Source organism: Chenopodium album, chromosome 25, assembly GCF_948465745.1.
Source record: "Chenopodium album chromosome 25, dcCheAlbu1.1, whole genome shotgun sequence".
NCBI classification, from domain to species: domain Eukaryota; kingdom Viridiplantae; phylum Streptophyta; class Magnoliopsida; order Caryophyllales; family Amaranthaceae; genus Chenopodium; species Chenopodium album.
In genome coordinates, this window is record NC_137858.1 from 2420349 (window position 1) to 2435156 (window position 14808).

The 14808-nt window shown below is 30.0% G+C and overlaps 1 protein-coding gene across 1 annotated transcript; it reads right to left on the bottom strand.

Annotated features, from left to right (window-relative positions):
• Positions 1-9279: 9279 nt before the first annotated feature.
• LOC145615720 (uncharacterized) lies at positions 9280-12899 on the bottom strand. The gene is made up of 7 exons (XM_081670771.1): positions 12496-12899; positions 12116-12398; positions 11537-11638; positions 11366-11448; positions 11147-11263; positions 10000-10102; positions 9280-9912 (listed from the first exon to the last, which is right to left on the bottom strand). The coding sequence occupies exons 1-7, from the start codon at positions 12621-12623 to the stop codon at positions 9280-9282; spliced, it is 1449 nt and encodes a 482-aa protein (XP_081526897.1). The 5' UTR covers positions 12624-12899.
• Between the last annotated feature and the right edge of the window lie 1909 nt (positions 12900-14808).

Consider the following 14808-nt stretch of genomic DNA (forward strand, 5'->3'; position numbering starts at 1 on the left):
GTAAATTTGATCTCTGTACCACTAAGATCTGTCATAAATTTCATTATTTTTAAGTGAGTTAACACTGTGTTGGTAATTTAAGTGCTTAAAGTAGCACATTGATACAAGTGTGATCTATTACTTGGAATAACTTGGAGTGAAATCATTGTTTGTTTATGTAAACTTGTACTTCAACATACATGTTGTCTGACTTTTACGGAGTAAGGAAATAAATTCACTTAAAACAGCGTAAACTATGTCATTGTTTAATTGTATGTGTTTATTATTGGAGCATAAATTTTTTAGTTTTGCATTTGTGAAAATTATAAAAGGAAATTAGTACAATATGGTATCCTGTAAGATTCTACTATGCTATTTTTTCTGTAAATACAGTACAAATCAACAAAGTTGTTCAAGATTTGACTAAGCTAAAGAGAGTACAAACTTTACAATAGAGCATTCAAAATAAACCCCAACAAACATGGTATTGAATTTCACATTTTGTGGAGGAATTAAGTCTAGCTATTATTGGAATGATATTTTACTACAAAACAAAATGCAATTAGTAGTGTGGAAATCTACTTGTACATAACTCTATTTTTGCCTTTTTGGTTGATTGTAAAATTTAGAGCTATATGAGTTTAAGTTTTTTTTTTTTTTTTTTTTTTTTTTTTTTTGAGGAAAACTTTATGATAGTTCAAGTTATCCTATTTTGAGAAAGCCCCAGAAATAAAAAATTTCACCTCCTCTAATTTAAACATACTGTAAATTTTTTTAATAATATTAATGCTTACACTTAATTAGAATGTTAAATAATTAATAATGTTTCCCTCAAAAAAAAAAAAAAAAAAAAAAAAAAGAATGTTACTTGTAACATACTCTCTTACATTAAATAATTACGGAGTGTCGGAGTATCCGTTACGTACTATAGGTATAATAGCAAATGCTACTTTAATTAATAAAATAATAAGTAAAGCTAAAGTACTGAAGCAACTTCAACTAAATTTCGTCAACAAATTATATATATTAAAAATGAAAATATAGGAAACAATGTTTGAATGTCGGAATATCTTTAAAGTAAGCATATTCTGTTTTGCAAACCTACCCAAGCAATCTATGGATTATCCAGTCTCATCAACAAAATTTCTTTGTTTTCTTTTAATAATATTGAAAGTTTCACGTTTTTTAGTGTAACAATATAACTAATACTTAAAATATTTTGAACTATTAATAAGAAGAGGAAAAAAAAAATCTAAAAATAAAATGCATATCAATACAAATTTTAAATACCATATTCAATTGAATGTTCAATCTTGAATCTATTGGCTTGCATAGATGCATGTAGAACAAGCCACCTAATGTTTGTGGTAAATTCCTTAATCAATGGGCTTAGATGCATGGCCGTATATTAAATTAAATAGCAACTTTTGCTTTGCTTTCATTTACTTTTCTATTTAAATTTCTTCCTTTATTTCTCTATGGCCTCTCAATAGCTAACACCTCGACGCCAGACATTGTAGGATCCAAAAATGTTTTGCGCATTCTAAATTGAAGGCTGTAATACACAAATTAAAATTAGATTAGCTTAAGATATTTCCTAAACTTACTGAGAAAAATACTAGTCATGGTGAGGATTTCATAAATAATTGTTTGTAACTATATAAGTCCACTAGTTGGTCACAATATAAAGGTTTGAAGTGGCATTGAGTCATCAATAACAAAATATGTGTCCGTAATTAGCTAAATTAGTGATACGGATATGATTTAAGCTAGCTTATTTACCTCTATGTAATCATACTTCGTATAAGATCATGTAGATTTTTATTTTTCCCTATCTAAAAGAATCATATCCACCTCACGCCTGTTGAAGATATGAAGTTGAACGTCTCCAAAAAAAAAAAAAAAAAGAAGTTGAACTGTTGAAGAACTCCCAAATCCAAGTGAATAGCTGGCAGCAAGATAAGCTCTAATATTATACAACTACCTACAAGTATATTAAAAGTGTGTGTTCTTTTTGAAAGTGGCTTTCATTTTCATTTTCATGATTACTAGTTAAGTACGGAACGCTAATTAATTGTTTCTATCATATGATCACTTGTAAACATGATCTAATTATGTAGCTAGCCAACACCTGGATCTAATTAATTGTCTTATAATATCCTCTCACTAGCATAGTGCCCGTGCTATGCACGGTTTATAAATCAAATAATAAAACCCGTAGGAAAAATAAAAATAAAAACAAAGGTAATTCAATTACTAATAAAGGACTTGGTTACTAATGGTCAATAAAAAAAATTAAAGGAACGTGATTTGAATAGTATTTTATGTTATTTGAAATTCTTTTAATTTTTTATAATATTATTTTATTAATTAAAAAATAATTGAATAATACTCCACATAACTATATAAGAGAAGTGGACTAATTCATTTTATATATCCCGTTGAGAAAAAACTACTTAAATTTTCTTATCATACCATCCGCATCAGTAGCTACAATCATTCTAATATATACATGTTTTATTTACCCGTTGCACTCACCAAATCTATAGACACAATAATAACCTTATATCTTCCCTAAGTTAAGCATTGTGCCAAAAACTATATATTATATCTCGTCAAAAAAAAAAAAAAAAAAAAAAAAACTATATATTATATAATAGTCATACAACCAACAGCTAATTAAATACACTATACAACACAAATACTTCGTATATAGGTATGGTTGTATGGATACTGATAATTTTATACAAATAAAATATACGGAGTATATATTAAGATTTGTCCCTACCTTAATTATAAAAAGGTTAACAAAACTCTTATAATAGTGCATGGACATTTATATCTCTAAAAATGTTCTTTTACATATAGTTTCCCCCATTTAATTTTAAAAGCCTTAAAGTTGTCTCTTGAATTCGCTAAATTGATTTAAAAGGTTATGTTTATTTCATATTTAAAGCCATTTACTATTTTCATTTCCTTTTGTTTTAATTTTTCTATTTAGAATTTATTAGACTATTATATTTCAATATCGAAGTCAATATCTTTTTACTGACAATCACTAAATCAAAGTAGCTCAACTAAAGTTTTGAACATTGCATAGCTACACAACATCCAACACATTTAATGACTACATGCAAATAATTTTAATAAAATTACGCATTCGATATAAGTTATTAAACAATTTAACTATATATACATTTTGATGGGTTTATATATTTCATATTAACAAAAATTTACAAATGTTATCATTATATTTTGAAAAAATTATAGACTTTAGAGTTTTGTATAAGATATATAAAGGATAAGTTAATTCCCGTCATATATGCATTGAGTTGCTCGATCAATTTTTTTTTTGGTGTTCTATCCGGTTCACCCTTTGGGCTAATCCGGATTCGAGGATCAGTTGTGGGCTGTTAAGTTCCATTCCCCTCTCGATTGTTGTTGCAGGGGATCGAACACGGGTCCTCCCTGCCAATTAAGTGTAGTTTCAAATTCTCAATCACCACTACACCAACAACTAATTGGTGCAGTGGTGATTGAGACTACACTTGATATGGAGGACCCGCGTTATAAAATATTATATTATATACATATACTTTTTTATATTATAAAAAATATTATTATATTATATACACATACTATTTTACACGAAATATATTAATTTTCATACTATACGTAATTACATAGAATGTAAAGTACATGAAAATAGTATCATACCTACATTCCAATAATATAATTAGAACTTTAACAATGTGACTTATTATATAATGTTTAGGTGTAATAAAAATGACATGTATATTTTATTTTTTATTTTTTATAAAATGTTTATTTGTAAGTCTAAATTATAGTTAAAAGTATTATTATGTATAAAACAACATAGATTATTGCACATGATTGTTGTATATCTAGTATAGTACATGAGCAATGCACGAATTCATAGGTAATAGCATTGTTAATCCGAATATTACAATTTTAAACACGAGTAATAGTTATAATACATTTTATATCTGTCCTTTCCCGTCAAATGTCTAATTCAATTTACATTTATTCTTCTTGTTTAGATTGATTTTTGGTTCAATTTTGTTTACGTAAGAAAAACAAAAGGTCAATGTAAAAGGCATTGTATAGAAAATGAAAGGCCGATTAAAATTAAATTTATGTTCAAGATTATATATTTTTTTCCAAGACAACATTTCGGCTCAGCATTCAGTATTTGTCGAGGAGTACAACAAACGATAAAAGTAATTTTTACACTATTTTGTATCTTTATCAAAAACTTTTGTATTCATTCGATAACTTGTATTGAATTTAGGATAACTTTTATAATTGGTGCACAATATTTTACTTTACATCTGTTTTTTTATTTTTTTTGTTTTGTTTTTGTTTTTAAATGTATGTATTGATTTCACAATTGACGTCAAACTAAATTCTATCGATTTTATTTAATTTTCATAAAAAAAAATATTAGCCTTTCAAAATACAAAATATTTGCTATTGTTTCCTTAATTATGCACTTTAATCATATTGCTTCAAATTAGTTACAGTATTATTCTTTAACTTGACTATAAATAAAGATTGGAAAGACGTTATGGATTATTTGCAGTATTGGAAAGTATATATTTTATTATTAAAAATTTAATCATGTTAGGAAATCATATAAATCTTATGCATGTATAGAAACTTGCTTTTATTGTTTAAAGTTGAACAAAAATAACTATGCTTGAATATGTAAACAAAAATTATATAGATATATTTTATACATAAGATAAGCCAATGAGAGAGTGACATTTGTCATCCTCACATTGAGGCGCTTGTCTTTTAGTATAATAAAATATAGATAGATTATAAGTTGTGAACTTCAATTAATTTAGTCATACAAGGCCGCATCCTTCTCAATAACAAATAAGACACTTTTATTTGCATTTTCAAAAATTAGTCTCACTAAATTAAAGCTCATTTGTAATCTCTTGTCACGAATACACTAGTACTATATTTAAATTAACAAAATCTAGTCCTACCTTTGTTGCTTCCTTGATGTTCTTTACACTTGTTATTTGCACCATCATTTGAAAAGCTCGACAGTATATTTTCATTATCACATACGACTCATACGAGTACATGAAAACATTACCCAGGGTTAATAATAGTTATAAATCTAATATTATATGTATAAAGTGGAGTTTTTTCCCGAGATTTTAGAGTGCCACGTAGAATTTTTATTTTTAAAAAATTATTAGAGCGCCACATAGAATTAATATTTTTAAAACGCTACAATAGGATTATGCCACCTAAGATTAGTTAACATGCCACGCAGGAATATAAATTATAGTTATATCCAATAAATAATTCAAGTGCCACATAAACATAATTGACCAATGAGATTTTAATAGTTACATTAATGAAATACGAAATATTATCTTTTGAGATTAGGAATTTTATCTAATATTTTAAAACAAACACGGAGAAAATGATATATTACGTACAACTAATAAAATAACAAATGTTTTTTCAAAAAAAAAAATAAAATAACAAATGTAATTACATAAATATGAAAAATATTTTTTCCCTAGATTTTAGAGCGCCGCATAGGATTTTCATTTTTAAAAAATTATTAGAGCATCACATAGGATTAATATTTTTAAAATGCTACAATAGGATTATTTTAATATTTTTAAAACGCTACAATAGGATTATGCTACCTAAGATTAGTTAACGTACCACGTAGGATTATAAATTATAGTTATATCCAATAAATAATTAATATTAATAATATTATTATTAATAATATTATTATCATTATTGTTGTTATTATTATTGTTGCTGCTGTTGCTGTTGTTGTTGCTGCTGCTGTTGCTGTTGCTTTTGCTGCTGCTGCTGCTGTTGTTTTTCCATATTTAACATATGTTAATAGTAGAAAGATAAAAGACAATGGTTTACTTATATTTTTTTCACAAAAATTTTAAAATATTAAGATTTAATTAGTAATAATAATTTTACTTATAAATTTGTCTTATTCATATATTTTTAAACCTAAAATAATAATAATAATAATATACAAAGTACTACTTGAAAACAACCTTTTTTTTTAATTCTTAAATTGTATGGAAAGATTTGAAAATTAATTCAACTCTATGAACTAACAATCAATACCCACATAAAATGTTTCTACATATTGTGATTCCAATATCAAATGTTTATAAAAGATTTTGTTATTAATTGTCATTATTATTATTATTATTATTATTATTATTATTTATTTGAAAGAATTGTTATAACCATTAGAAATTATTAATTAATAATATTATTAAATATTAATTCTTAATAGTTTGAATTATTAAATATTATTATTGATAATTATTTTTATTAATTATTATGATTAATAAATATTAATTATTATTAATAATTATTAAAATTATTTTTAATATTAATAATTATTATAATTATTCAAAATAATAAATTACTATCATCAATACAATATCAATTATTATTATTGAATATTAATTATTATTGTTATTATTAGTTATTATTTGAAAATAGAGCCGAGCAGAGCAGAGCAGATTTAATTTAAGCAGAGCAGAGCAGGGCTTAGCAGGACAGCTCTAAAGAACGAGGCTTAATTCAAGTGCCACATAAACATAATTGACCAATGAGATTTTAATATTTACATTAATTAAATACGAAATATTATCTTTTGAGATTAGGAATTTTATCTAATATTTTAAAACAAATACAGAGAAAATGATATATTACGTACAACTAATAAAATAACAAATGTTATCACATAAATATGAATTTTTTTTTTTTAAAAAAAAAAAAATAGAACGACCCATGCATCGCACGGATTTCATCTAGTATAACATTAAAGTTGTGTAAATAATAACTACGAAGTCCAAAGAATATTTAGAAAACAAAGATAGTATAAAGGGGGTAGTCTATTAGACTACATATAATCAAATCGTATAAAAGAAAGAAGATTGACTTCACAAAATCTACTTTTCCTTGTCGAAATTTCGCACGAATGTGCATGATGAGTTGTGAAGTCAATCTTATTGACTTTACATTTTTTACTTGTAGGATACATGGTCAAATGCCAATCGTAATCTACCAATTAAAAAGAGATTTTTCATCTGTATATCTGTACTTATTTGGACCACTTGCTGCCCTTCATAGTCTTGCTCTCTTCTAATTTCAAATAATTCAATTCAATTCAAATTTATATATTTTCTAAAATTCTGTTCTTAGGAATAAAATAAGCCTTCTTACACAAGGGTTATGCTTATTCAGCCTCTACTGCTGGAAAAGTGAACTATAAGATTGACTATGGAAATTTGAATCCTTCATTTTCCATATGGCACATGTTAAGAGACAAGGTAAAACAAGCAACTGCAACCCTATTGACCTCTTCTTAATTTTCACATGTGGTAATTTCATGGAAATAGTACAACGTACTAAGCAAGTCCAAATGTCCAATAAGGTATTGTTAGTTTGTCACATTGTCGCATCCATCATTATTGATAATGCCATCAAATACTCCAAAAAGACCTATTTAGTTTTTTACAATAGTCGATCCAAATCAATATTCACATTACAACATCCCAGCAAAATGCCCAAGATACCCAACAGGCCAACAGCAATGGAAGCATCAAAATGACAATTAATCATCATCCAATCTTCCATTACTCCTTAGGAAATTTAAGCACGTCTTGGAATGGCTAGACAAAAAAAATTACTAAACTAACTGGTATACATTAATGACCTAATACATCTGCCCTACCTTTGCTTGTTTGATTCTTTCAACTATTATACAAGGATCAGGTGGGTTGAACCTACCTTGTGGCTTGACCAAGGAATTTCCTTATTGATGCTGAAAGAATACTTTTGTGAGTTGAGATTTTATTTGTTAGCCTTCTTGAAGAAATGTTCCATTTGTAGACACCCTTGAGACTGCATACCACTTGATTTCGTTACAGATTTGAGTCTCTTTGCTGAAGTAATGCTGTCCCTTGCATCCTGCATTCACAGGATAAAATGCATTTGGATATGAGATTCTATACATGAAAATTCATAAATCCATTATTTCCAAATGAAACAATAAAAAAAAATATATGGAAATGAAATTACTCGAAATCAATTGATAAGATCACATGATCAGCTACAGACAGCAAACTAAATTGTCTTCTAGAGAAGGAATATGAATTCAGAAATCATTGGCTAAAGGGAGGACACCATATGCATCTTGTTCAACCATTTCTACAATTCCCAAACTATTAGATGGTTGGGACTTGAATACACCCAAGTTTAACAAATTTCTATGAGTAATTTGACTACTTTTTTTAAAATCTCTAATGATACTTTTATCTTTGTAAGATTCGGCCACATTGCTTCTTTATAGCTTTTAATTTGCACTAATCCTTTAGTCTAACATTTATAGTCAGTTAGTCACTTGTACTGTTTTGAAATGTTAGAACAATTGTCACATACCGTTCAATCCTTTATAGATAATGGCTTACTTTTCCCTACTTATATGAACAGAGAATGAAAAAAAAGACGGCTACTTGAACCTTAATTATGGAGGTTTCGGTCTTTGGGATAATGCGACTATTAATTCCAATAGCAAGGAAAATTATTCATATGTATATCATGCAGATATGCTAGGAGCTCTATAGTTAATCTAGATCATTACACAAGTATTTTAGTATTTATGTAAATGAACCTAGAATTCATGCAGAAAGTTGACTGTAGCAATCTTTTCTTCGCAACTCTAAAGGGGTAAATTTTGAATGCATTGCTAAGTAGTCTCTAAGGAAGAAGCTATCATATCACTACTCTCTGCTCTCGAGTTATTTCTGATAAACCCTACCAAAGATTTTTAGAGAAAAATCGAATCAGATATGAAAAAGAGATAATAAAGTTGATGGCAGGCTATTCTAGATTCCCAGGTAAAAACAAGTCTATGCAAGGAATCAATCATAAAGGGGAAAAACCTACCATAGAAGCCTGATTAAGAGATCTCAGAACTTTAACCCTACCACCCCTTCCGTCTGCTCCTTCAGCAATTAAGGTATCAGTATTACCACTTGATCCCAGAGATGACTTGTTCTGTGGCCGCTTGCACCATTTTCCCAGATACCTGTTTGCTCCATCTGGTCCAAGTAACCCTCCAGTAAAACATCGATCTCCTGGAGATTAAAAAGGAAATGGCCATAGTATATTAGTATAAAGAGTTATGTAATAATATGATTCACGCTGCAAAAATATAATTTAATTGTAGTCTTTTGGCAAATTGATAAAACTTCAAGACTAAATTGCATTTGGATTAATAATATGCAAAAAGAAATACCACATGCCTGGCTCAGCAAGAGGAATTGCAGCAGAGGTATCTGCTTTGGAATTAAATGAAGGTTGAACTTGTCTTATATCCTGAAGAAGCAACCCCTTTGTAGCAGAATGATCACTAGGCAGTATAGGCACTTCGTTCCTTAGACCAGCCGAACCTGACAACCCAAAGTGGTGATCAGGTTGCTGCATCCAGTCCTCGTTACTGTCACAATCAACAAGCCCCAACGATTTACTCTTCTGATTATCAGCCTTTGAATGGGAATCCACGGTTTTCAACTTCTGCAGTTCATCCTTGCAACGGATCAAACTGTCATGACGGCTGACTTCCTTGTGGGGAAAAGTACAATCATCTCTATTTGTTTCCTTAACCACAAAAGGATCATCATTTTCCTCTCCGTCCAAATCAATCACTGAAGTTGGGGATTTTCCCTTTTGCTCAACAGTTGGATGCTCAAAAGCATATGAAGGCTCTGTGCTTTTACTGACGCTTGGCAAGATTACACCATTGCAATTTCTTTTCTTGGAAGCTTTTAAGGACCTTAATATTTCATTATCTTTTGCTTCGATGGCTATCTCCAGTTCCTGAACTCTCGTCTAGTAGCAGTGGAATTATAGCAAAATTTAGATAATAGTTAATCATTGCTGATTGTAACAAAGCACTAATAAAATCAATTGGACTACCTTGAGCTTTACTATCTTTTCCTTTGCCTTCTCAAGCTTTCTCAGTGAACGAGTTTCTCCCCTCGCCAATGAATTGTACTCAGCCACCAATTTATTGTAGATCCTGGGAGGAAATGAAATTTCAACATGTTTATTCAGTATGCTGGACAAAGGGTTAATTATCTGTTCAATACTAGTGGACCGGAAAAAAGAAGGGAAAAAAAAAAAAAACCAAAATTAAAGTCACCGCATTTACACAAACTCTGGATTCAAAAGAAGAACATGACAATTTTTTACTGATTCAAGGGCAGAAACTCATCAAAGACAATTGCCAAGGCTTTTGTACTAGGTAAAATTATATCACTCTTCAATGTTTGTCTAGGCAGTAATAAATTATGCCTTGGAAAAATCTCTACCTGAATTATATCATATATAATTCAAGGGGATGAGACAATCCAAGAGAAACAGCACATCGAAAGCAATACTACCAAGAGCTAAAACCAATGTGTCCCTGTTACCAAGCAAACCTTTAAAAAATATTCAGATTTTTAACTTGTAGGTAAGGTAAAAGGTAATAAAAATATAGATGAGAACAACAAATTGCAGTGTCCCTTATAATGGGTTGCCACTGTACATTTGTGTAACTAACTACACAAAGAAACAGAAGATAACCTGTGGAGAGAATCAAAAGTTGGTACTGCTCTCCTACAAACCTCTTGAAGCCAGTAAAGGGTTCTTGAAAATATGCAGTAAAATTCATACCACGTTGGTGCCAAATGACTTTGTATATTTCCCAAGCTTACAGTCCCGTTACAATATTTATAAGTTAGACAGTCCTTGATTCAAAATATTTGCAGTGTAAAACACACTACAAAAGGCAAGGATTGTAACAATTATACATATAAGAAAAATTCCTAAGCAGATAAATATTCAGTATCCAAAATCAATGATGTAGTCACAACTTTAAATTCCAGCATAGCCATGAAGAATTACACTTGCACTTCCTAACCTCTAGAAAGCATCATCTAGGATCTTTATGTACCCATGCCTCAACATGAAATCTACTGGTGCAAATAAAGAGAGTAGTATACAGTTCATACAGCAAATGTCAAGACTTCCATATCAACATATATTACAGAACAAAAATAAACCAACACTCATCACTTACTTGTTACGAATAACCAATGTCTTGTTGAGTACTTTAATTGCACCTTGGGAATTACTTTCATGACCAATTGTAGCAAGTTTCACGATCTCTTCTTCCTCCAAGTTACAATCTGACACCCTAAGCACAAAAGACAAAGCCAGAAAACATAATAACACAATCAAGCTAAGACTAACATTGGAACAGAAATTAACAAGATGTTCACACAAGACTTGCACTAACAGTTTCAGGGCAGCAATCTCTTTGACTAACGCCAAATTCCTCTCTTGCAATCTTGAGCATTCCAAATTCGATTTAACTAGATCCTACATCAGCAATGCTTTAGCTAGATGCTGATCAAAAAGCAGATGCATAAGACAATATCAGAAGAAAATTGATTATGCTAAAACTCACGCTAGATTTTGTCTGAAGCGTTGCTTGGAGGCACTCCTTATTCCTCAAGGCCTCATTCTTTAACACAACTTCTTTGGATAGTTGTTCATTGCATGTTTGTAACTGAAACACATGAAAGCCAGTAGCAACAACTGATTTTCCAAGACAAAAAGAAGATCCAGAAATCATTTTGAAAAGTACTCCAAATCACATCAATTACACGTAGCTAGAATCATCCAACTTAGCAAAATAAATGTACTCCAAATCAGACCAAAATGGTACTAGAATCCCTCATATTAGGCTATAGTCCACAACCACAAAGTTTGTTAAAACCTCACATTAAAGCAGTACAAATACTTAATTGTTACGCCATTGTTGATAATACAATAACATTATGTAAACTTGTAAACCTCAAACTGTTGCACACAAGAAATCCAAAAGAACTAAGCTTCATAGTTGCTAATAAGATAACATTCAAGAAAGGTTAGAAATTCAACCTTAAGAACCCACATTGAGCAATTCCAATACAATTGTTAAGCTAATTCAAAATCCATTATCATATAAATTCGCCCAAATATTAAAACCCAGTAATGAAATTACCTGATCATTGAGTTGTTCAAGGTCCTTCTGATTCAAATCTAATGCAGAACTAAGCCCAGAAACCTTAGCTTCCAATCGTTTAACCTCCACACGCAATAATTCCGGGGATTCATCGTCGCCAATTTTGCTATGTTTCTGGGTATCAAGTTGGGATTGAGAACAAATCGGATCCCCAATTGATTGAAAATAAAGGCGACCCACACTTTTCTGGGTACAACCCTGCTTGCAAACTGGACATGACTGTTTCTTCGTGTTCTTGCAGTACTCGAACCATTGCTGTAAACTAGGGTTTTCATTTTTCAATCAATCAATTCAATTAATCCAAATAAAAACTACAAAAATCAAATAAAATAATGAATTGAAATGAAATGCAGAAGTACCAGAGTTCATGGAAGACATGGCCGCAAATGGAGATAGCTTGAAGGTCTTCAACAATGGGTTTTAGATCTTCGTAACAAATTGAACATATTGTTTTTGCAAAGCTATTATTACATGAGGATCCCACCATTCCCTCGATAATGAGGAAGAAGAAGGAGGTGAAATAATGGAGGATTTAAGTATGAAAAGAGAAAATGAAATTGGGGGATTTCTGGATTTGGATTCTGGGTTGAAATCACCATAGAAGAAGAAGAAGAAGAAGAAATAGTGAAGGGTGGAAAATGGAGGTGAGTGTAAAATTGAAATTTTCATTTTCGATTGTGCGGGGAAATTTTTTTTCTGGGCGGGAACATTTTAGGGATTTGAGATTTTGTGGATAGAAAATGAAAAAGAAAAACCTATAAAAAAAATTCAGTTTTGGGCCTTCTGAGTTCTGGCAATGTTCATCACTCACATCATTGTCCACAGTGAAATTGCTAATTACGTTAAGTGCAAGGAAAAATTACCGTTAAGTTAAGGGTTGACCAAAAACAATAACACCAAAAACAAAAAAAAACTTGTAAATAAATTAATATGGAGTACGGAGTACTTTGTATTAAATACCCTCCTTGATAAATGAAGGACTAAACTTGGGTTTTATTGGAAAGATTATATATTTATATCGTATTAAGATGATAAAATTGTGCCAACTTTTCATGACGACTACAATACATAGCTTGACTCGTGTCTTATTTCGTTTAAATGGAATGTCAATTGGTTAAAGATAAGTGGATTTGTATGAGATGATCGACTGATCATGCCTAAATTGTGAAAACAATGTCCATATACAGCTCATGAACCTTAAGTTACCTCTTTATGCCATGCTAACAATTTTAGTGGAATCAAATTAGGTCAAATTGCGTTGTAGACCTCGATTTATATCCAGCTCAAGCTAGGTGAACATAAACTTGGGGGGAGGGGGGAAGTGTGCACCCCATACCCTTTGAAGTTTTGAAAGTTTATTACTGGTACTTTTATTACAGCATACCTCGTAATTGGAGGTTGGTACCCAGAATTTAAATGCTGCCGAATTTAAAGATTGGTACCCTGATGGGCCCAAAATCGTATTGGGCCAATAGAAGATATATGGGCCTTAAAATAAAAGCCATTTTGGCACGAACACAATTACAGTACACAATGGTTAATTGTTTATACAGCATCAATAATTTTTAGATTCTAGCTAAATAATGCTTGAGTAATTTAAATTTGGATTTAGAAGTATAAAATTCATCTATCTGTATTCTCAGCTAAATCTGCCAGAAAAAGACGTGACATACAACTAATTTATAGCTCGCATTGAGCATGGTATATTTTCTTGCCTGAGATCGAGCGGACTGCATTAATTACAATTTTTTAATGCAAATTTTTAATGCATTTTCAATCAAATTGATTAATTTTAAAATGAATGTGAAATTGAGATATAAGTTTCCTCAAATAAAAAAAATAAAAAAATAAAAAAATAAAAAAAAGAAAAAGAAATTGAGATATAAGTACGGAAGCAGAATGCGACTAATATATCCATATAAATAAAAAAATAGTATGTGAAATCAGCAACATAGTTGCAATTAATTTGATCTAATTGTCTTAATCAAGGATCATAAAATCTTGTTTATTTGGAATATAAAGTTGGGTTTTTTAGTTTATAATAATTATAGCTAGTTGTGTAATCTGAAACCCATGATTTCATAGTTGAAAGCGTCAAATAATTATGTCTTTAATCCCAGATAATACTTTAGCTAAAACAGATTAATATAGTGTGTGAAATGGAAAATGGACAATTGAGACAAACAAGCCGTAAAGTGCAAGAACAAATCTACCACTTGGATTACCTAATTGCCAAAATTAAAATAAAACTATGAAAGGGTTAAATCAAGCCGAAAAATGGCTTTTAAAAGTGACCCCTTACTCTTTAAGACATACTTTATACTTGTATATCATCCCTTTTGCCGTGGGAAAACGCTTTTCTCTAATAAATTGACAATTATGCTTACTAAAATTTGTTAGGGTGAGCCGGTGAAGCAAATCACGTAATTGTTAATTTAAACACATCGTATAAACTTCTTAATCCTCAGTAGAACAGTCTTTACCCGAACTTAATAACCCTTTTTTTTTCTAAAATAAACCGATAAAAGATAAAATGTGATAAAAAGAGAGCTTAATGAAATATCGATGGCTAGCCTCTCATCCTCTCATATATAGTACGTTGTATTTGCAAATTGGTCTAAGGTTTTGTATTTTAGGGCTTGGGCTGCATGTTTGATTGGATTCAAAAGAAA

Coding starts and splice junctions, on each gene's coding strand:
- LOC145615720 (XM_081670771.1), bottom strand. CDS start 12,623: ATGGTGGGATCCTCATGTAATAATAGCTTTGCAAAAACAATATGTTCA. Junction 11,449..11,536: donor CGCTTCAGACAAAATCTAGC/GTGAGTTTTAGC, acceptor TTGCTGATGTAG/GATCTAGTTAAATCGAATTT. Junction 10,103..11,146: donor ACATTGGTTATTCGTAACAA/GTAAGTGATGAG, acceptor ATTTCCTCCCAG/GATCTACAATAAATTGGTGG.